At 42.4% G+C, this 24,689-nt stretch overlaps 1 protein-coding gene across 1 annotated transcript in view; it reads left to right on the top strand.

Annotated features, from left to right (window-relative positions):
- The window catches only part of TMEM259 (transmembrane protein 259), a gene marked incomplete in the record, with an annotated part of 432,280 nt that overhangs the window by 288,281 nt on the left and 119,310 nt on the right, over positions 1 to 24,689 (top strand). The window contains 2 exon segments of the mRNA XM_044054014.1: positions 16,628 to 16,711; positions 17,667 to 17,799. Coding sequence (XP_043909949.1) covers positions 16,628 to 16,711; positions 17,667 to 17,799 — 217 coding nt within the window.

Genomic DNA, 24,689 nt, shown 5'->3' with positions numbered 1-24,689 from the left:
TTTCCAAGCAAACCATCTCCTCATGAATCTCTATTTCCTTTTGCTACACAGCCCATAGCAAAAGGCTATCCTTTCCAGCACATTCCACTAAGGCAGTGTCCCTCTCTGGTGCCTTCTGTAAGGGCTTGGATAGAGCTGCCATTTTAGAAACAACCATTTGCTCATCTGGTTATACCATCACCAAACAATAAGTTGGACATCATTTCTAGGTTAAGAGCAGGATTTGCCAGATCCATCCTTCATGGCTTTTTGGAAAATGCCTTTGTTCCTCCACCCAATTAACAGCATAAGCTTTTGCACTCTCCTTCGTGTTATCGGTACAGCAGCATATGAATAGAAGGACATAGTATAGTTGTATAAAATCTTGCCATAACTTTAGATGTCCTCTTCCATATGCTGCTGTAGTTTCCCACCCTGCTCTTCCCCCTGCTACTTGCCTGACTACCCACTCCATAGTCGCTGGTTCCAGCGGCATTCAGTTCTCGGGTAGGTGTGTGCTGACATCCATTTTATACCAGTCTGCTTATGGCTGACATTCACTGAGAGATGTGGGACATCACATGTAACTGGATCTGCTGGGTGGAGGACACCTACCATCATATAAAGATAGGGAGATGTTCTAGGAGATTCCTGCCCTTCTGTTTGGGAGCACTCAGGGCAGTGCCCACCCCCCCCCCTACCTTGTGTCCAAGTGTACGGCAGTTGTAGTGGCCTGGCTCCAGCTGCGGGGATTTCAGGTCTTTCAGTACCTGGATGGATTGACTCCTCTCTGACCCCACGAGAGAGTCCCTAATAATGGCCACGGGTACCTTATTCCAGCTATGTTGGTTCCTTGGGGATCACCTTCAGTTATCAGAAATCAAGCCTACATCCCTTTCCAGACACTGGAATTTGTAGACTGTCACTGGGATACCCTACCCCAAATTGCCAAACTTCCACATTAGCCGTCTTCGAAAAAAAAAAAAACCCTTTGATAGTCCAGTATGCCTCAGAAATCCACTTTGTCTTCCAAGCCTTTGGCGGTCTCTCCCTCGGTTAGGTCCAGAGCCACGATGCAGGCACCAGCTTCCGAGGAGGCCGTTCTCACTACCGATTATAGACAAAAAACAGCGTCTACTCTTCCAACTGTTCCCCAGAGACCGACTGATTCTCTTAGGCCTCAAAGCCAGGCTACCCCTAGGTAATCTCCTAGCCACCATCTTGTTACTGCTCCCCCACCCCATGCTCAAATGCTTAGAATGGCGGAGAATCTCATCTCCGTTATACGAGGTACTCAAGCCCCCACTCCTGAAAGGAAAAGGGTTCCTTCTCCAGAAATTGACAGACCAGAAGACTAAGGATTCTGATTATTCTGCCTTTGAAGAGGAACAGCAGCCCTTAACTGTTTTGAGGAGTCTGATGCAGAAGAATCCATCCCCTCTGCCTCCCCTCCGAAGGGCCTCTCCTTGGGGGAAACCTTCACTCCCTCAGAGAGCATTTTCCGTGGGAATCTCTGGACTACCCGCAGCCAAAGAAACAACTTGGAGTTTTTGGACCTGCCCCAGCACAGACCCCTGGCCATCCCACCAATTCTAGAAGTGGTGGATAATTATTTCCTTGAATCCAGTTTAGCCCCTGATGCCCTGCCTCCCACTCCAGCTAAACTTGACCAGTACTACAGAGTACTGGATTCTCACAAATACCTGTACAGAGTACTGGATTCTCACAAATACCTGTACAGGAACATTGCTGCAGACCCTGAGGTCATTACACAGGGACCCAAAGGAGCTAAGACAAGAATCCTCTTCCTTCTGACAAAGACTCCAGAGGTCTGGACAGATGGGATAAAAAAAAAAGTATACACCTCTGCAACCTTAGCTATCCGAGCACTCAGTTGTCAGTTCCATATGTTAAAATATCAACAACACACTTTGGAACAGTTAAAGCAGAAGATTGCTTCCTCCCCTGACGGTGCCAGCTCAAAAGAGCTGGCAGAATTACTACACTCTGCTTGTCAAGTGGCCAACCACTCATTACAATGTGATATGATGCCCTAGAAGCCTCTAGCAGGTCAGCAGTGACCGGATCTGTTATTAGAAGGCATGCATCGCTGAAGGAACAACCTCTCCCTGATCATGTCAAGTCTAAACTTATTGATGTACCCCTAGATAAGGAACTCTTGTTTGGGGAAAAAGCAGAAGAGGTGCTTAAAAAGATGGAAGACAAAGCAAAATCTATGCAAAGAGGGAAAGATTTCTTTCAAGTTCAACTGCCCAGATTCAGCAGGAAATTCCCCTCTAAACACTGAGCCTTTCCCGCCCCCCAGCAGACGGGGCCGAAGTAAGCCCCGCAGGGACAAGACATCCAGGCCCCCCATCCCAGGGCCAGCAAAGAAGCAAACAGTGGACCACTTCAGCCTCCAAGACAGGGAGTTCTAAGCTAAGCTTCTGTGGTGAGCACTCATGACTCCCCCTCCCCTCTCTACTCTCCTTTCATCAAAAACTAGGAGGAAGCCTCACCCTCTTCAAGGTCAATTTGGTCTCTATAACCAAGGACCAGTGGGTATTAAAAATTGTTTCTCAGGGATCCAGATTCTCCTTCAACAAACTCCCAATTCCAAGAGGGTACCCAGACCAACAGCCCTGTGTTTCTTGGGCTTAGTCAAACACTCTGCTTGTGCTGTGCTGATGAGGTTATAACAAGGCTGAAATATGCATATCTACAGCTAGTGGGATTTGGCTGTATTGGCCTGAAAATTGTCCATTAAAAATGACTAAACAATTTATGGGCATTCAGAATAGCCAGTTAGCTGAAACACTGATGTTCATAAGGATAATTTGCATATATCCTATGTACCTCTAGTGGAAGTTCTAGCTTTGCTGGATAATTCATAATTAAGGAAAGAAATTCAATGTCTGTCTGTAACATTGCTTTTTCCTGCATCCTTTCATCACAGCCTAAAGACAAAGGCTACCTTTTAATAAGTATGGAGGAAGGAATTGAATTATACTGAGGGTCTAGGAGCCAGTACGCCATGGAGTTCTAAATGCTTTCAGAATTTTATCATCATTTCAGAACTTTTTCCAGTCTTTTGAAACAATCACCATCTTCAACCCCCCCCCCCTTTCCAAAATTTTCTATATTGGGTCAGGGTGTCACATCAGTTGTCGCAATCTCCCTCAATTGAATGATGATGATTTTATCCAGTGACAGCCCAAACATAAATTGTGAGCAAGGAAAGAAATTCCATTTTATTTATTTTATTTCAATTCAAGGAATGAATAAATAAATTGTAACCAAGGCTTAATGCTCAAACACAAAGCAGTTCACAAACTGAGAAGGCAGATTGTTATGATGCATAAATCATATTTGTGAACAGCACCTACCCCCCCCCCCCCCTGTTAAGACAGTCACTTTCTGTGTAACCTCCTCTGGTGTTAGAATGAGATAAGTGAAAGCACAAATGGTCATAGTCATATATTTCAAGCTGATGGCATCATACATTTATACAGCTTGCCTCCACACCTCTGCCCACCCCACCCCCTTCCAAAAGACAGCCATTGCCTGTATACCTCTTTGATGGCAAATTGGGATCAAAGTGGAAAAAAATTTCAACTTGCTGCTGGCAGACGTATATAAACAAAATGCCTTCTTACCCTGCCTAAATTATAGACACCTGTATAAGTAAGCATCTGATGTTTTATTCTGAGGAAAGTGAAAAAAAAATAATGATCACAATAATGTTTCCAGTTTGTTTCTGATACAGTACACTGCTCCTGTGCAAGCTATAGTTATCCTTTTTGCAAACCTCTAAAGAAAGTTAAAGAAATTACCATGCTTTCCCCAGCTACAGTGACATGTGCACCTCTCAGAGGGGCCAGTTTTAGTCTAGGTGGTGCTCAGGGTAGAGACCACTACTTAGCATGTGTCAAAATCCACTTATATTGAGGTGTGGGGACCACCAGGCTTCCAGAAGCTCTAAATGTTTTGTGAGGTCTTGCTTGCTTATTTATTTACCTATTTGAGAGGTCCATTAAACTAAGTGACAAGATGGTCAGTTGCTTTCATCTAGACAACCCCCACTAAGCAGTTAGACATTTAGCACAGTCAGTTGTCTGAATTATGCACAAAAAGATAGCAATGCAATGTATTTCATTCACAAAGTTGTCGCACAAAAATCACGTTAGTCCTGCAAAGCCAGAATAAAAAGCAAGCAACAGCAGGCAGCGAAGTTATTTCCTGCACAAGAAGCCCCAGCAATTATAGCTGCACCGATCTCAGATGTCCAGTTAAGTAGTCCATGTAACTTCACTTAAATGCACATTAGATCTTCAAAGCCAGATAGTGACTGTTTAAACTGAGTAACAAAAAGGTCATTTACTTTCAACACTTAGCTTCCACCTCTCCCCAGCAGTTGTAACTACTTTTGTGTACACTTCAGACAACGGTGATAAAAATGTTGGCCACTAATTGTGTGACTGCTATTCCACACAAACAGTAAACAATTCCAAGTTGATTCACACATCTTGTTACTCCTGCAAATGCACACTAATAATGCAAAGCCAGATTGATATTGTTTAAAGGAGAAAATAGTCAGTTACTTTCTACTGATGCCCCCCCCCCCCCCAGCATTTCTAGCTATTTCTCTGTGTACTTCTGATGTCTGATTATAATAAATATGATGACTCCTTTAATTTGTAGCTGCTGTTTCAATGGAACAAAGCTGAAAGTATTCAAGTTGCTTCACATAAATCACAGTAACCTTTCAAAGTCAGAATAATCAAAATGCAGGCTCCGTCATATCCTGCCACAGACAGGTCATCAATTTTTATGCTACATTTATCAGCATAATAATCCAACAAAAACAGAAGAGTGAGCAACAAGAAGAGTAGCCATTGCCATATCCCCAACCCTTAGACAGGTTAGGATTTATTTTGCTGTATTTTTTTACTTAATAGAGCAATCTACATCAACAAGGTTTTTATGAACTCTGATAGCTTTCAACTCCTTTACCTGATAATTCTAGACCAATCCAAAAATAATGGATTAGACAAAGAATCAAAATCAAGGACGTGTTTTAAATATTGCCCTAATTCATTTAAAAAGTTAGAACAGCAGGTTTTACATCAACATGGATTTCTGAACAATGCAAGTATGAAACTCTGCCATTATTGACTGACTCCTCTGTGATTTACCAGAAAATCAAAAATTGAGGTACATGGCAGAACTATGAGGCAAAATCAGAGTGTTGAGAGGTATGATCTACTATCTTACATTTTTGACTGAATGTAGTCTGCAGTGGTTTCCAGAAAATCAAAAAGAGGGACAGTCTGCTATATACATCAGATGAAAACAAGAATGTTCTGAAAAGTCAGGGACAGCTAAGAACTATGAAAACTACCTGGTTGTCTGTCAGTAACAGAGGAAAATGCCTAGGCTTTCTCTTCTCTTCTCGCTGCAGCTATTCCATTTATTTTAAAATGTTTTGAGGACGTGATCTGTCACACCTACAACCTACCTGGACTTGTTTAGGTAGATTGCGCGTGGAACAGAGCAGGAGGCCAACAAATTGATGGTCAGCTCTTCATACCCAGGGAGCACACCTCTCGACATCTTAGTGCAAAAAATCTGCACAGAGCCAAAAATAATGGGGGAACAAAGGCCCAAAAAATAAGGACATGTTAAAATTTGCTTTCATAAACTTAAAGATCCTAGAATAACAGGTTTTGCATTAACATGCATTTTCTGAAGGTTAGGAAGTCTGAAACTCAAATGTCATTATTTAGTGACTTCAAGTCTCAGTGTTTCCAGAAAAACACACATGAGGAGTAGACCAAAAATATGAGCAAAAAATCGGTATGCCACAGGACTGTGCTCTCGCTTGTGTACTACGAGCTGTTTTTGAGCATTCATTCGTTCCTTTATTTAAAAAAGGAGGGTGATTTTTCTTTACTGTAAGAAAAATAAATACCCCAAATGAGCCAATAACAGGGGAGTGAGAGCAACACCCTAGATGGCCACCTAGTTTACCTAAACTAAGGCTTGACTGTGTGTGGACTAATGCAATAATATTCATAAAAAGGAAAATAAGTGCCTTAACAGTAACCAATTGAAATCTTAGGACCTGACCTACTTTGCCAAGTCTTAAGATACGAAGACTGAATAGTCAAAAATAAGGACGTACATACATGCACTAAATCCAAGATTTTCATTTCTTGGAATATTTCCTTTTCTCTTCAATATATGAAGATCTCAAAGTTGGTATATACAAGTTTTGAGGGGGGGGGGGGATTTCTCTCCACATCCCCAGAAACAGTTTAAGACCAATTTTTGTTATTCACTCTTCTCTTGGATTTTGTCTTTTTTTTTCAGAATCTTATGACTCAGCAAATCAAATCTAGAGATTTCAGTAGTGAGCTGCCTTAATGTAAAAAAAAAATTTGCTAACAAAGTGCTTCTGATCATGTCCTGAAATGGAATGTGAAAGCTGAACTGTCTTTATATTCAAAAACTTTTGTGCTTTTATTATTTTGCATCTTTTACTTGCATTATGTCAAAAATGTGTGGTGCGATCAAAGACTTGGCATTATTATGATCTGGAAACAGTACTTTAACTAGTAATGTGGACTGTGTGATGTACAGTGACATTAAGAATGTTGATTTTTAGAGAAAATGCCTGTTAACCTTGTGGTTATAAGGATGGTAAGCACCTTAAAGTGGTTCCTTCCAAATATTCTTTGGCTATTGAATGGACTACAAATCAGTTTGTGTTTCCGTTTCCCTTGAAGTGGCTATTGATGGGAAATGGGGCCTGACCAAAAAAAATTTGATATGGTTGGGCACAGGCTGACCACACAGCAGCAGGGGTCACTTGACACGTGGAAATACTTGGTTACTCCAGGCTCCAGATATTCCCAAGGAAGGGCTGAAATGATTCCTGACTAGGAGTGAAGACTGTATTCACCAGGGAAAGTGCAGCAGCACGGTTTTCCTAACATTTTTACTTTATCTGCTTTAAGAAACAGACTTGGGTTGTTTCAGGAAATAACTCTGAGCCACATATTCTAATGGATCTTTTGTTTGGGGGATGAGGCGAGTGTCAAACACTTCTGGCTCAGTTTCAGAAGTCAAACTATCATTGACAAGAGCCTTAGACACTTGGGATGTTCTCTTGCCAAATAAACCTTGCCAAACTCATTACTGTCTCTGCTACCTCTAATGCCTGATTTGCATTCCATAGCATGTCGGCATCAGTCTTTCTACTAAAATGGCTTTTTTGCACATTGTTTGTATATGTTAGTCTTTCCCTCAAGGCTACCTAAAAGTCTCCCACGTGGGACTTCACTCAGCAGTTTTTCTGATCTTACCAACCGTAAACCATTCCATTTTTTACACAGCTGTCTAAATTACATGCATATTTTTGATAAGATAAAACACAGAAGCATTTATATGCATTTGGTTTAGCGGTACACCAAATCGTCTGTGCATACTTTATGTATACCCTTGTGTTTGTCAGCTGGGTCATGTCTGAAAAGGATTCAAGAGGGACCAGCTGAATAACTTAATTACCTAATAATGAATTAATTCATTTATTAGTTAAAAAATAGAGCAGTACAACTGTTTTGCTAGCAACCAGAAACGTATCACTGTGACTGAAATGTGTATGTATGTATAGATATTACACTGCATAGGTACATATGTCCTGCACAGCCTTTTCACTGGTTGCATAGTATGATAAACTCTGTTCAATTGCTCTCATTTGGAACTACATTTTATACAGACTGCATTTCTAGTAATATCTCTGCTTTAACTCGCATGCTGTTTTATTAAATAAAGGCCAGATTCTAAATGTTCCTATCAAAGTGGGTATACCCCACAAAAGGGAAGCACGATGGCCCTCTTCAAGAGAACTCTTGATGGGTGGATGGGTAACAAAGTTCACTCCAGGAATCATTCCACTTGCCTGACTGAATTATGGGCACTGTAAACTAATATTGGGTGGCACGGTGCCTGGGCAATTTTTTGGGCTAGGCTTGTAAAGCTCCAGGGCCATTAGCCTAGTACACACATATGAACAATACCTTGGTGATTCCTAGATTCAAAATGCTAACCTTCCAGCAGCTGCTGCCTGTGCTCACTCAAAATGCCTGGCGGGTGACACTAGACCTAAAAGGTGCCTACCTCCACATCAGGGAATTGTGCAGAAAATTCCTGCGCTTCAGAGCAGGCAGTCAGCACTTTCAGTTCTCTGCACTGCCCTTTGGCTTATCTGCTGCTCCCAGAATATTCACCAAATGCTTGGCCCCAGGTGTAGCTTTCTGCAGACAGAAATGTACAGATTTACCCTTACCTGGACGACTGCCTCCTTCAGGCAAACAGCAAAGAAAAGTTGCTCCAGGACCTTCTCTTTGTCAAAAGTAACTTCCCTAGGGTTCGCCATCAACGAGAAAGAAATCAAAGCAAAACCCAAACAGGAAAATTGTTTTCCTGGGAGCAGTGCTAGACACAGCAACCCTAATGGCCTTCCTGTCCCCAGAATAGCAGAGTTTCCTGCCCCTCTACTTCACCCAGCTGGCATCCAGAAGTCACCTCACTGCAAGGAGGTTCCTGCAAGTCCTGGGATACATGGCATCTTGCATCCTTCTCATCCCTCTCGCCAGGCTTCACATGAGAAAGGTTCCGTGGTACTTAAAGAACCTTTGGTGTCAGCACTCTGTCCCTAGAGACAACCCTCCCACTGATCCCTTGCATAAGGGACAAATTTCTCTGGTGGGCAAAGGCCTGTGCCATGAACAAGGGTCTTCACATCATTCTTCGCCCTTTGGGCCAGACAATCACCACCAACACCTCAGACATAGCTTGGGGCATGCACCTAGCAGGCAGGTGTACCCAAGGCCTTTGGAATGCCCAGTAACTCCACCTGCACATCAACCAGAAAGAAATGATGGCAGTGCAAAAAGCTCTGGCTTCCTTCCAACCCCATCTCAGGCCAGGGGTGGTCCTTATAAAAACAGATAACACAGTAATGTGGTACATCAACAAGCAGGAGGGCACCCAGTCTTACCCCCTTTACAAGTTAGCCATGAGTCTGTTGCTTAAGGCCCCCTCCATGGGACTACACCGAATTGCCTAGTACTTACCAGGGCACAACAACACACTGGCAGACCACCTAAGCAGAAACTTAATGGAACCCCACGAATGGCAGCTCCACAGAAATATTTCTGCAAATCACCCAGGAGTGAGGGACCCCAGAGGTGGACCTCTTTGCCTCGCACCTCAACCACCAGCTGCATAAGTTTTGCACCAGGGAGTATCACCTCCTAGCATGGAAGGTGGATGCCTTGACCTTCCCCTGGAGCTCCCTCTTTGTGTACACATATCCCCCTCTGCCCCTTCTTCCCAAGATTCTGATCAAAATAAGAGAGGAGACCAAAGGCCATCGTCATCGCTCCAGATTGGCCCAGACAACATTGGTACCCCTTACTATGCCGTCTGACCCTACAGCCCCCCAAGCTGCTTCCCCTAAGGTCAGATCTCTTGACCTAAGAGAAGGGGGAAGGTACTGCACCCAGACCTACAGACTCTCAAACTTTCAGCATGGCTCATACACTGAAAACTAACAAGACATCACTGTTAAGCAAACAGGTCCTGGACATAATCACAGAGGCCAGAAGGCCCAGCACAAGAAAATCTTATGCAAGAAAATGGAAAAGATGCTGCTCCTGGAAGCAATCTCAAGGGGCCAGTACCTCCCAACCTTCCACCCCCCTCACCCTGGATTACTTGGCAGAGTTGCTGAATTGTGGCCTCTCTTTCTCTATTAAAATCCATGCCTTGGCCATCTCTGCCCATTATGATTCAGACCTACCTCTCCTCTCATCCATTAAAGCAATTCCTCAGAGGTGCTTCTAATATCAGGCCTCCCAGAAGACGTCCTAACTCCACCCTGGGACCTGAATTATGTGTTAGAGAAACTAACCTTACCTCCTTTCGAACCTGGTGCTTCAACAGAATGGAAGTACCTCTCCTGGAAGACTGCCTTCCTACTAGCTATCGCCTCTGCCAGAAGGGTGTCAGAACTTCAAGCTCTCACAGCAGTCAAGCCCTTCATAATTTTCTATGCAGACGGTCTCTCCTCGAGGACTAATCCCTCCTTTATGCCAAAGGTGCTATTTGATGTGACCCTTAACCAGGCCATACACCTTCCCACCTTCTTTCCCAACCCTCAAAATAAGGGGGAAAATTTCTACACTCACCAGACATGCACAGTCAACTCCGATACTATCTGCACCGCACTAAGCCATTCAGAAAAACTGACCAGCTTCTTGGAAGCTTTGCCCCAGGGGCAGAGGGGAAGCCCATATCCAAACAAACCATTTACAAATGGATTTCACACTATCTATTTCTACTACAGACTACATGGGAAACCCATTTCTAGGTCAGTCCGTACCCACTCCACTAGGGCAACCTCCACTCCTACTGCTTTCCTCAGAGGAGTACCTACCAGGGACATATTGGAAGCGGCTACCTGGACCTCTGTCCTTACCTTTACAAAGCATTACCACACCTACCTCTCTTTTTGAAATCTAGGGCAGGGTTTGCCTCTGCAGTTCTGCAGGGCCTACTGACCCATACCTAGGACTCTATCCTTTCTTCCACCCTTTACCTCAGCTTTGGGAATCCTCCCACAGGTGATGACTCAGCAGTGAAACATGAAGAACATAGTACAGTTATGTACACTTACCATAAATGTAGATGTTAGAGTGTATTCACTGTTGCAGTCTTGGTTTCCCTCTCTATCCCCCCTTTTCTCATCTTCCCCTAGGGGGACACATGCTTCCCAGGGTGGCACTTGGCCACCAGGACCACTTCTCTCTTTTCTCTTGTTCTTCTGATGGGTTAGGGGAAGAAAAATTGATGTAATGACGTCTGCTGCCTTGCTTTACAGGCGACAGTAGCTGGCGCACAAAAACATTGACTCTGGTATTTGGGCCGGCCAAGGGCTCCCACAGCAGAGATAACCCACAGGTGATGACTGCAACAGTGAATACACTTTAACATCTACATTTGTGGTAAGTGTACACAACTGTATTTTCCACCTATTCTTTGGGGATATTTGTGGACAGGTTAGTTAGAAATTCATCAGTGGCGATAGAGCATATTTTAAAAGACTCTTGGGACGTCCTTTCTAGAATAAAGGAAGAATATTGCACTGACTTTTTCTACCAGTGATGTGGTGGATCTTTTCACTTCTATTCCACATCAGGAAGGTTTAGAACTTTTTCAGGAAGCCTTAGTAGAGACAATGACCTTAAGGGGCTCCTTATTAAATTTTACTATGTTGGTAATGGAAGTTGTATAACTTCTTTGTTTGAAGGTGGACTCGTCATACAGACTCTGGGTGTAGCAATGAGAGCTAGCTGCACCCCCATTGTTTGCTAACCTAGTAATGTTTTCATGGGAGAAGAAATATATTTTAGAAAGTCCCTGCCAAGACATTGGTTTTGTTTACCCAAGGTTACTGGATGACTCGTTTATTCTGTGGAAAATCCCGGGTTGGCATGAACAGTTTACCAATTATATCAATGGTATTTATGGTCATTTACAGTTTACTTCAACACATTGAGTTGAGGGTCAACCATTTAGATGTAGCGTTGACCAAGGATCTGTCCAAAGGGTGTTTTGTTCCAAAATTTACAGGAAGCCCACATTTTCCAACTGTTATTTAGATTTTGGGAGTGGTCATCCAAGATTTATTAAGAGAAACATAGTTAAAGGCTAGATGGGTCAGAATTGCTAGGATGTGCTCTGAATTAGATGTTTGTAGGAACGGGTACTTTGGTTAAGTTTTTCACCGAAAGAGGATACCCCCCCCCCCAGAGATTTGGTTCTGGACACCTGTGAACAAGTAGTGAAAAGATGGGGGATGAGGTACCTGCCCTTATTAGGAACCCCACTTGGTGACATCAAGTTTGGGGATAAAGGGTCCTACATTTATTCTATGATTTTGACCTATGGTGAATTGAGTGGAAGGGTGAAACATATATTGGAAAAGAACTGGGTGATTTTAAGGGGGGGGTAATGCGTTTATGAACAATACTAGGTAATATTCCCAGATTTGTGTATAAAACTGATTAGAATTTCAATTTTTTATTAGAACACCCATTGGTTCATTCTGACTTGACCTTTAAGTGAACTGAGAGATGTGGAGCTTGTAGATACTGCAGATATGTCATTGAAGAAACATGTATATGTATTGGACACCCCCTTATTAATATTAAACTAGCTACAGGAAACTGTGGGTCCAAGGGTTTAGTATATATTGCAGTATGCCAAGGATGCCAACATTTTTATGTTGGAAAAACTGAAAGGGTATTTAGAAAACACATTTATGAGCACTTGTATGCTATTAGAATGTGAATGAAAATAATGCTTTGTATAGACATTTCAAAAGTTCTCCAACTTGTACAGAATTTCATTTTGGTATACTGCAAACAGTGGAAAAGGACATTAGGGGTGGGTACTGGGAGAATAAATTAGAAATGATGGAATTTTATTAGCTCAGATTAAATGCCACGGTTGTTCCAGGGATTAGCGACTTTTGTACATTAATGCCTATTTTTAAAAAATCACTGATTTTTATAGGTTTTGTTGTTTACTTACTATATCCTTTTATGCATATGAATGTTGTAACAATCAGGTTTATTTTGATTTGGATTAATAATGCCTGTTGGAGTCTTAATTGATAGGTGCGGTTTGTATTTCTGTAGTATTTAAGGAAAGCAAATGTTAATTATGCTGTTTTGATGAAGTCCTGATGTCTGTGGATGAAAGCGCTTGACTAGATTGTGAATTTGCTGTGAATTGCACATTAAAGTTTTATTCCTCTATTGATGTCTCAAGTATTGTACATCAGTCACAAGTTAGGTTACGGTCCGAACAAAAGACTGAATTCAACATTTGGCTTAGTTTCTGACATTCAAGGGGATGCAGTATAAGCCTGGAAAGAGGTGGTATACAGTCCTAGCTGCTTTTCCTGGGACGGCCTGCATCTCTTACCCCAAGGCTTCCATATATTGACCCAAACCTATCCACCCTGTAGTGCTTTTTTTAGGCGATGTCCATCTTCTGAAGTTAACTAAATGGAATCCAGACTGCATTAGGGCATTGCTTTGCAATGCTGGAAACTAGGAACCCAAACAGAAGAACTCCACATACTGCAGGCCCTGCTTACCTTGGAAAACATAAGATATATGCATCATCACAGAGACTTGGTTCAAGACCGGCGAAAGATGGTCATGGCAGCGATTCAGTGCCTATCAGTTATATAAGCCCACCACATTAGACAGATGTACTAATGATGGAATTGTCTGTTTACTCTTAAAACAAAAATCTCACCTCTAGAATTGTTAGGGTAATAATCTGCAACTCCTCCACATCCAGATTACTGTGAACAAAACCCCCCTTGTATCATGCTAACTAGAACCCCCCCCCCCAAATGTTCCCTTTGGCCAGTACCTCCTACCTACCTTGTATGAAGTCCCCTGTGTATTAAACAAAGCACCATTCTCTTAGGAGACTTCAACTACTCCTTCATAAACTGAGAGACTTGTACACCCTCAAATGTATAGGCACAAAGATTTCTGGACTTCAATACAAAATCTCTGGACCAGTTGGTTTGCACCCCACCTAGGGGTGCTAAAATCCTAGACTTGGTCTTTACCAATGGGAGGTAACTGTGCCCCAACAATTGTAACCTCTGCCTCCCTGGTAAAAGACTGGACCATGAAGCACCTTCCAGTACCTCGGTATTTGAAGACTATGCAAAGGCCAATTTACTAAAACTGAATAATAACCTGGATACATTTTAAAGCCGCCACCACCTTGATAAAATTTCTTATGCAGAATCCTTTACTGCCAAATTCTGTGCACATGCAAATAGCGCATAGACGCATCTGCCCCTCTCGGATGTAAATGTGTACCAAATTCAATAAAAAATCCTCTGTGATGAAACCCTAATATAACCAGGCTGTATAATAGAATAAATTCATTGCACACAAAATAAATGGAATGCTCAAGAAACAGAAACACTCTAGCTAAATTAAACAAAAACTCTAGACTGTGAGCAAATCAAATAATACCAGATAAAAGGCAAGAATAGCCACCCAGGTGAAAGATGACCACAAAGCTGGTTTTGTTAGAAACTTCAAATAGTGCCCAGTACTGTACAGAGCTAATAGTAAATTACCATTTATTCAGACCCAGGGGGGATCTACTAGTGGATAAATTTAGCTCAACCTTCACCTCTCCACCTCCCAACATTTCCAGATCACATGCCTGCATCTACATCCCACCCAAAGTCTCCCACAGACAAGTCCTCTAGGCACTGCTTCTGTGAGGCCAAATAACATACTATGATGCCTACTTGGTAGCCTAACACAGGACCTGTTGGACACTTTAGCCTCCAATCAGGCTGTGTGTTGGTTGAATGGAAGGCAGCAAGTCAACCCTCCTCCTGCACAAAGGTCAGGTGTCAACAGACGTGGGTAACTTAGACCCATAAGTCTGACCATCATCTGTAATGCTATGCAAAGGATCATTATGGAATTCGAGACACAGGCAACCTACAAACTCTTGACCTAAGCCAGTTCAGTTTTTTTCAAGGGTATATCCTGCCTACTTAACGTGGTTGACTACTTTGAGAGCATCATTGAAGTAACAGATGAGGGAAAATCAGTACACTGCATATCTAGAATTTGCGAAGGCATTTGAAGCTGTCCCTCACTCAGGAATAGTTAATAAAACTCACCCAACTAAATGTAAATCCCTACATTGCTTGGACAGCTAACTGACTCACTAGTAAAACCCAAGAAATTAGGATGGGCAGCTATATCTCCTCCAAGATATCTTGTCACTAGTCATGTACCCCAGGGTTTTGTCCTCGGGCCACTCCTTTTTTGGCATTTACTTCTCAAGAGTTCAAAAGCTAATGTGAAGAATTTATGGCTGACCAAGTTTGCAGATAACTTAAACTTGGTACTTGAAATTTTTTTCAGAAGACATCAAGATCCTTCGAGAGCCTTTCACAAACCGATGAGTGGTGCTAAAACAGTGGCTAAATCTAAATTCCAGAAAGCGCACAGCAGTATATTTCAGTAAGCATGACATCCCCTGTAATTATTACATTCACAACATACCCCTGAAAATTGAGCCAGTAGTTAGAGATGTAGGACCCTATGTAGACAATGAGCAGTCCTTTTAATCACTGTGTCCACTGTTGTAAGAAAGTCCTTTTTCAATGCACAACCTATTAGTAAGGGTATGGTGTTTAGATCAAGGACTGTGATCATTCAACTGTATCTGGTGCGTATTAGGCTGATAGAGTATAATCCCACCTTCAGTATGTACTTGTCCAAATATCTGACACAACATGAATGGCCACAGTGCTTTCTCATCAAGAAAATCAAGGACCGAAATCCATAAAAATTACACTGATTGCCTCAAAGCCCCTGTCCCTTTTCCTGCCACCTATAGGTTACTGAGGGGCAATCCCTGCCTCATTTACAGAGCCTCAGCTGGACCCCATCACTTCACTCCTACTGCATATCTGCAAGTCCAGTGGTTGTGTAAACACATGCTTAAGCGTTATTAATCTCTTTTACAGTATAAATAGATCATGCTGGAAGGATAAATACACATCAGAGTGAGCACTACTACTCTGGAATATTGTTTCTGTCCATGTGAAACAGAGTATGGCTCTTACTGTATTCAAGTGTAATCTGGACAAAAGGATGGGAAAACCACTAGTTCACACCTGGTTTGGCACCTTTGTCTTGTGTGGTAGGAGTAATATGTAAATGGTTGCCTGGCTGTTGTGCTATTCATACTTAAAATACAAGGGCCCTGGTTTATTTTGAACTTAAAATACAAGAGCAAAAAGTGTCTTGGGGAATGCATGTCTGTAGTTCTAAGGCTCTGCACGGTTCAGTAGCCTCTTAAGTAACTATGCATCTGTGAGACCAAACTAACTTGCAGCTACTGAAAATGTGTACATTCATAATCCTTATTCTTCGTGGATGTGTGCCGCTCAGGCAGTTCCAGACCTAAACAAAAGCCTTTTGTTTGTATATGAATCACAATTCTCACAGAACTAAGTGCGCTCTCATTCTGTATTCCTACTCATTCACAAGTCTAATATTTTTTAGGTGTTTTTACCTGCTAGTTGTCCCAATACATTTGTGGTTTAATGATAATCCTGTCTAGTAGAAAATGGCTTTACATAGATGTTCATTTCTACAGGGTATAATTGTAGTCCTTATGTCTTTGAGATGCTTTGTAATACATAATGTCTAAAAATGTGTTTAGCCTTTGCTCTCTGAGATGCTGCTAGATGGCTGGTGGCTGTGTACCCTCCTAGTCTTAAATGCAGTCATATTTGCTAGGATTTTGCTGTTTGTGTTCCTTTGTATCAGGGTGCTTTCTCTTCTGGTAGTTTTAAGTTGAATGGCATCTTTGCAGCCTTTTAATATATACCAGAATGCTTTACTTGTTTTGACTTGTTTTTATTTATTTATTTTTTACATTTTTGTGCTTCCTTTCCAGTATGTGTCAGTCTTGAATTACAAACCCTTTTGCTTTTGTTTCGTAGTTGACCTCTTACAGATGCTGGAAATGAACATGACGATTGCCTTTCCTGCAGCTCCTTTACTTACTGTAATCCTGGCACTTGTTGGTAAGTTCTTGTTTTGTTTTTACAGTGTAAAGCAGAGAAAATTTACAAAGGCTTGGGAGGGGTAATTAGTCTTTTTAGCAGAAGTACACACATTGCAGCATGATGATAAATTTTTAATCTGTTTGTAAGCAACTGGTAATTCCTTTCAACCCTTCTGCCAGCTCACTGGCTCCCCTGATAGTTCTGCTTAGCTCCTTTGATGCTTATACCTTGCCATTATTACCACACCACCCCTAATGTGTGCCTAGTTACAGATGTGGAACCTTCTTCTACCACCTAAAGCTGCTGTTTTTATTTTGCTTAATTCATTCATTTCATTTAATCTTGGGCAGAGGGCTTGCAACTGGTGCAGTGTTTAAGCTTTGCCTTTTATGAGGGATTTTGACATCTCGTAATAGATGTTCCTTCCTCTGAAGTAAATCTTAAGCATGGTGTCTTTCATTTTACTGCTTGGCACCAAACCATTGCATCTATCTTCCTATCCCAGTGAAATGACAGCTGTCATTGTGCAGTGCATCCTCCTACTTTTGTAAGTAGCCAGAGTGCATGTAGCCTCTATCCTCGTTGAACCAGATTTTAAAATGTTTGAAGTACATTTTTGATCTATCGATTGCTCTTTAAAAAAAAAATGCTGTTTTCTTGCATCCTGTAAGCTTTTGCGTGGTATTGTCAGTCTGGGGACCTTCATGTAGAGAATTGTTTTTTATATTTTTGTATTTTATGCAGCCGTCACTTGTTTAAGTAATTAAGTCAGTATCCTGTTTTTACTAAATGTGGTTTGATTTTCTGTTGAAGTAGATTAGGCTGCTTCTATATTTTATGCTTGGCAGATTTCTAAATTGGATCATTGCAGTCTGCTTGCTTTAAGTACATAATTAAATTATGGTATTAAATAAAGTAGTTCTTGTAACAAAGTTTGTAGTTTTATATCGTAATATTTGTTTGCTTTCCATAGGCATGGAAGCTATTATGTCCGAGTTCTTCAATGACACGACAACTGCTTTCTATATTATTCTCATTGTGTGGCTTGCTGATCAGTATGATGCTATCTGTTGCCATACAAATACCAGCAAAAGACACTGGCTCAGGTAAGGAGCTCAATGGTATGGTTGAGCTGTTTGCATTGCAAGTTGCTGTTCCTCCACATGCTGATGAGTCATGGCTATGGAACAGAAAAGTGCAGTTTCATATTTTTCCATTTGGATTGTACTTGACTCATAATTAAATATATTAACTTTGAAGTACCCCAAGGTCTTACAGATTGAAGAGATTCATAGAAAATATTTGGATGCTATTTCATGAAAATCACTTACCAGAAAATGTGTTTATGTAGGGCATATATTGCATGTTCCTGGGTTTCCTTACCATCTCTGCCAAGAACAAAGGTCACTGTCCATTTGACTGCAGCTACATTGATGGTCCTTAGTTGTGATTTAGTCCTCCTGGAGGGAATAATTAGCAGTCCTCTTGTGCACCCATTCAGACCTGCTGTTATGTCTGTTCAATTTTTGTCATTGAACCAATGTTTCAGTCCATCTTATAGCTCATGGTGTGGGAGTGTGAGACATGAGCAAAGTAACACAACATGTTAAACCATTGTAAATACTGTGCATAATGTAATTAAGGAATTAATCAATCGGTCTGCTATTGTGTACGACTAATTAGGCTGTCTGTTTTTTTTGTAGAATACTTCAACATGGCTAGTTGACATTTCTGTGTTAGCTGTGGCTTTGTCTGTGTTATAGTATTCCATGCAAGCTACTGTCATTGTATTACATTCAGTATGTTTTAACAGATGTTTCTTAATATCATTTGCTTATTATAGTCCAACTGACAAATGAATGCCTTTTTTTGTTTACGGTACTCTGGTGTACCACTTCTGCCTGAAGTATGTCAATATGGATCAAGTCCACTACCCCAGTCAAGCAATTAGTAGTATAAGTACACACACTCCAAACGTGTGCGCTGCTGCAGCCTGAAACATTGTAGTCAACTCTTGTCATCATACACCAGTACTCAGGCGTACACTTCACACACTGTTTCTGGTAGGGGAAGATCCGTGTCTAGGTCATCAGTTCTGTAGATGTTCATCGTGTTTCACTGTTGCAGTCATGACTGTTAGGTTCTCCCCTGCCAGCAGGCAGTCCTCGGTCGGCCAGAATCCCAAAGTCTGGGTCCGGCGTCGGCTGTTCAGCTATGCTCCCTGACGTCAGAACGCCAGGAGTACAAAGCTGACAGCCGACGCCATCTTCTCCAGTCTTTCTTGCCGTGCGGTGATAGCAGTTCGCAAGTGCCGGTCGGCTTACTCCTGACGATTTTTTCTGATAAACTTCAGTCTGAAGACTTTCTTCTCCACTCAAAGCTAAGTACCCCGTTGGGGAAACTTTTTCTTGCTCCAGTCCGATGTCCGAAAAAGTTAATTGTATTTCATGTGGGAAGCAAATACCTCATAAGGATTTTCATTCTTACTGTATTCCTTGCTTAGGCCCTGACCACGACGTAGCTAGTTGTCGGTTTTGTGCTAGATTCAATCAACGTACAATTAAACGAAGGTACGATTTTGCTTTTCATTACTTCGGTAGGCGCTTTAACTACAAAATGTCGGATACGGTTCCGGCTACCGGAGTTCACAAACGTCGCAAGGATAAAGACAGGCCTCCGAGGTCCAAATCTGATGATAGCGCACAAGCGGAGCCAGCTTCAGGTTCGGCTGTCGTCAGTGAGGTGCTTTTGCAGCCCCTGTCGGCCATTTCAGAACTGATGGCCGAAACGGACTTTCATGAGGAGCCAACCAGGCCTTTGAATATTTCTATTGCAGGACCTTCGGACAATGCTCCTTCGGATGGGTCCGGAGCCGCTGTGCAGGTACCGGCTTCCGAAGGGGTTTTCAGGCCTACTCAGCTTCTAATAAAGGCAAAGCCAAAGGCAAAGACTCCTTCTAAATCAAAGACTGCAACACAGGCCTCTTCTGAACTGGCTCCCAAGTCACAAACAGTTACTCAAGATGGCGGAGGATTTACTTACTATGATTAGGGGTTCACATCCCCCTCCAGATAAAAGGCCAAGGCAGGATGTTTATTATGATTCCTCTGATCAGGCTTCTGTTTCTTCAGTTTCTTCTTCTGACCAGGAATATTCTTTCCCTCCTTATGTGAGGATTCTGATGCTGAGGAATCCATTCCTTCAGCTTCTCCCCCCTGAGGATTTCTCTTTTGGGGAAACTTTGCATGAAATGAGGGAACATTTCCACTGGGAAGGACAGGAGTATTCGGAATCTAAGGAAAGACTAAGGGATTTTCTTCTCCCCCAACATAGACCCCTGGCTATTCCTCCTGTTTTGGATATTGTGGATGATGCTTTTTCGGAGGCTAACTTAACCCCTGACTCTTTTCCTCCTGCTCCTGTTAAGCCTGATAGATATTACAGGGTTCCTGATTCCCACCAGTTTTTATACAAGAACCCTTCTGCTGACCCTGAAACCATTTCTCAGGGTCCTAAGGGAGTTAAGGCTGCTTCTGCCAAAAATCCCATTCCCACTGAAAAGGATTCTAGATCTTTAGAAAGATGGGGCAAAAGTGTACACTTCTGCTACTTTATCCATTAGGGCTTTAAACTGTCGGTTTCATATGCTGAGATACCAGCAATTTCTCTCGTCTGTTTTAAAACAAAAGCTTACTTCCATTTCTCCCTGTGCAGATAAGGAATTGCATGACTTCTTGCATGCCACTGAACAAGTTGGGAAGCATGGTTTACACTGCGGATTTGATGCCTTGGAGGCTTCTTGTAGGGCTGCTGCCTCCGGCACAGTCATTCGAAGGCATGCATGGCTAAAGGAACAAAATTTGCCAGAACAAGTAAAAGCTAAATTATTGGATGCTCCTGTTCAGCATAATGTTTTGTTTGGATCAAAAGCTGAAGAGGTGATTAAAAAGATGGAGGATAAGGCGAAATCCATGCAAACAGTTAAAGATTTCTTACAAGTACAGCCACCAAGATTTAGCAGGAATTGGCCTTCTAAAAATTGGTCCTTTCCCACTTCAGACAGGCCTCAGAGGGGTAGATATAGACGCTCCAGAGGAAGGCCTCAAACACAAGCTTCTTATAGACCAAGACAGTGGACTGCTTCCACCCCTAGGGGAGGAGAGGACAGGTCACAAACTCATAGGAAACAAACTCAATGACTCCCTCTGTTGGGCTGCATGAACTTCTTGTCTGGAAGCCCCTCTTGGAGGAAAACTCTCTTTTTTATCAAAATTGGACTCGTATAACCCAAGACAAGTGGGTTCTGGATGTCGTTTCAAGAGGTTACAAATTCCATTTTCATACCCTGCCAAGGCCAAGCGGATGGCCAGACCTTCCAAAACATCAGTGGACAGAGGCTTTAAACCAGGTGGAAGCTCTTTTGGCTATGAAAGCCATAGAACTGGTTCCACTTTCAGAGATGGGACAAGGTTTTTACTCAAGGCTCTTTCTAGTCCCCAGGAAGCAAAACTCATGGAGACCCATTCTGGATCGGTCAGTCTTGAACACCTTTCTAAAGATTTCAAAATTCAAGATGCTTACTCTACAGCAGCTACTTCCAATGCTGTCCAAAGATGCATGGATGGCAACTTTGGATTTAAAGGAGGCATGTTTACACATTCCCATCATGCAGGAACGCAGAAAATACCTCAGGTTCAAGGCCGGATCGAGGCACTTTCAATTCTCTGCGCTGCCCTTTGGCTTGTCTACTGCGCCCAGGGTCTTCACCAAATGCCTGGCTCCAGTAGTAGCTTACTGCAGACTCAAGGGAATTCAAATTTACCCTTATCTGGACTATTGTCTAATTCAGGCAGACAGCAAGGATGTCTTACTCCAGCATCTAGAATTTGTACAGAACCTCCAAGTTCCTGGGATTCTCTGTAAACACAGTCAAATTTGACACCCTCACAACAGATAACTTTTCTGGGTGCTCTTCTAAACACCACAACCCAGATGGCATTTCTGACATCCGAAAAACAATTACAGCTGGCTTCAACTTTCAAAACTTTGTCAACTTTAACTCTATCTGCAAGGAGATTCCTGCAGGCTTTGGGTTACATGGCTTCCTGCATCCTTCTCGTACCATATGCAAGACTACACATGAGGAAAATACAGTGGTACCTAAAAAGTGTATGGTCTCAGCATTGCCACAGTTTAGACATACTGATCTCCGTCCTGCCTTGTCTTCAAAAGGAATTCCTTTGGTGGTCCAGGGCATGTACTCTAAACAAAGGGAAACCCTTCTGTCTGCCTCCTGCCACTCAGATTCTAACCACGGACGCCTCGGATTATGCTTGGGGAGCCCATTTTCAGGGCAACTGTCTGCAGGGCCTTTGGACAAAGGATCAGAAGCACCTGCATATCAATTTAAAGAAATGTTAGCCATTTAGAAAGCTCTAATAGCCTTCAGGAATCTTCTACAACCAGGACAACTACTAATACGGACAGACAACACCACAGTTATGTGGTACATAAACAAGCAAGGAGGATCTCATTCCTACCCCCTTTGCAGACTAGCCATGGATCTATGGAACACAGCTCGAGCTTGCAATCTGGATCTTCAAGCTCAGTTTCTACCAGGGAAGCTAAACTTCCTGGCAGACGGTCTGAGCAGAAACCTTTCGGATCCACACGAGTGGATGTTGGACACCAAAATATTCAGGATGATAACAGCAGTCTGGGGATGTCCTCACGTAGACCTCTTTGCATCCCATCTCAATCATCAACTACAGAATTTTTGCACCAGGACTTTCCACAAAGAAGCTTGGAAAGTGGATGCCGTATCATTCAGTTGGAGGAACCTCTCGGGATACGCCTTTCCGCCTCTTCCTCTTCTTCCACGGGTATTATTAAAGATAAAACAGGACAAGCCCAAGATGATAATCTTGCTGGCCCCAAATTGGCCTCGAGAGTGTTGGTACGCAACTCTAAAAAACCTATGTCTGGATCCCCCCTTGGATTTTACCTCCATCTCCGAACCTTCTGTCCCAACATCAGGGTCAGGTTCTACACTCTCATGTCAGAACTCTCAGCCTGGTGGCCTGGTTAATCCAGGGCCTTTGATTTCTTCTTTCCTACCCAAGCAGGTTATGGATGTCATTTTAGAAGCCAGACGTCCTAGCACTAGAAAATCTTATGCAGGAAAATGGAAAAGATTTTGTTCCTGGATGCAGGCTCGGGATTCTGATCCTCTTCTTCCGAACATTCCTTTAATTTTACTTTACTTGACAGATCTCTTACATAAGGGTCTCTCTTTCTCTTCCATTAAGATGCATGCCCCTGCTGCCTCTTCTGACATCAAGTTTTTATCTTGGAAGACAGCCATCCTGTTAGCCCTAACCTCTGCCAGGAGAGTTTCAGAGTTACAAGCTCTTATGGCTGTGGAACCTTATATTATTTTTCATCAAGACAGGGTGTCTTTGAGGACTAATCCTACCTTCATGCCTAAGGTGGTTTCCAAAGTGGCTTTAAATCAAACTATCCACTTACCAACTTTTTTCCCCACTCCTCAAAATTAAGGGGAAAGGATCTTACATTCCTTGGATGTACACAGACAACTACGTTTTTACCTGGACAGAACCAAGGACATCAGAAAATCAGAACAATTGTTTGTTTCTTATGCTTCAAGTTCCCAAGGTAAAGCCATTTCAAAACAGACCATTTCTAAATGGATTGCTCATGGAATCAGATTTTGTTATTCACACCATGGAAAGCAAATCCCAGGGAGTATACGGACTCATTCCACCAGAGCTGCTGCCACTTCTGCGGCCTTCCTCAGGGGAGTTTCCTACCAAAGACATTTTGGAAGCTGCAACTTGGAGTTCAGTGCATACTTTTTCTAAGCACTACAATCTAGTCTAGGGAAGGCTTTGCCTCTGCAGTGTTGCAGGGCCTTTTAGCTGCCCCTTCTTTATGACCACTTCCCCTTCTTTCAGCTTTGGGATTCTACCCTACAGTCATGACTGCAACAGTGAAACACAATGAACATAGTACAGTTGTGTACACCTACCATAAATGTAGATGTTCGAGTGTCTTCACTGTTGCAGTCTGGGTTTCCCTCCCTCCTGTCCCCTCTTATTTTTACTTTTGTGTGGTTCCTTTTTTCACCATTCTTCTGAGGTGTATTTGCAAAGGATATGGGACCTTTCTCATTTTGGGACTCCTGACATCTGGAGCAAGAAAAACTGGAGAAGATGGTGTCTGCTGTCAGCTTAGTACTCCTGGCGCTCTGACGTCTGGGAGCATGGTTGAACAGCTGACGCCGGACCCAGACTTTGGGATTCTGGCCGACCGAGGACTGCCTGCCGGCAGGGGAGAACCCAACAGTCATGACTGCAACAGTGAAGATACTCTAACATCTACATTTAAGGTAGGTGTACACAACTGTACTTTTCCTGGTTACCTTTTCAGTGCCGTATTTTCCGTATACTGTTCATATCAGGCCTAGCTTGATCACATTTTACTCCATTGTGGAATGTTTTTTAGTTGTGAATTCTCCCTTCCCATATGCTTTACATAACTGCAGTCATCCTCCCCAGTTATAAATGTTTCACTTGAATTGTCCATTTGTATTGTGTTAATAAATATTGATTGCTCTTCAGACTGAGCAAAAGAAAGCTTCAAAAATTGATGCCATCTTATGGAACTGGGATATCACTGCACTAGCCTAACATCTTGCACTTTTGTAAAGTTCTCGTATTCCATAAAATGTTCATCTTTTCCTTTGTTAATAATATCATCTGGAAGAATCTAAGAAAAAACAAGTTTGAGGTAAGCATTACTGGAGCAACTCGTTCAGAAAGTAAGTTGTCGTGGAATGTACACTTGCACCCACAACACTTTCCCCAGTCCCTGAGGTTATAAAAATAAAAGTAGAACAAGTTTCATGTTGGTACTGTTCAAATGCTCTCATCTGTCTCACTCTCGCTCACTCTCTCTGTCTCACTTTTCCCCTTTT

This window comes from Protopterus annectens, chromosome 13.part0 (genome assembly GCF_019279795.1).
Source record: "Protopterus annectens isolate FY-2018-M chromosome 13.part0, PAN1.0, whole genome shotgun sequence".
NCBI classification, from domain to species: Eukaryota; Metazoa; Chordata; order Ceratodontiformes; family Protopteridae; genus Protopterus; species Protopterus annectens.
This window is presented reverse-complemented; position numbering and strand designations above follow the sequence as displayed.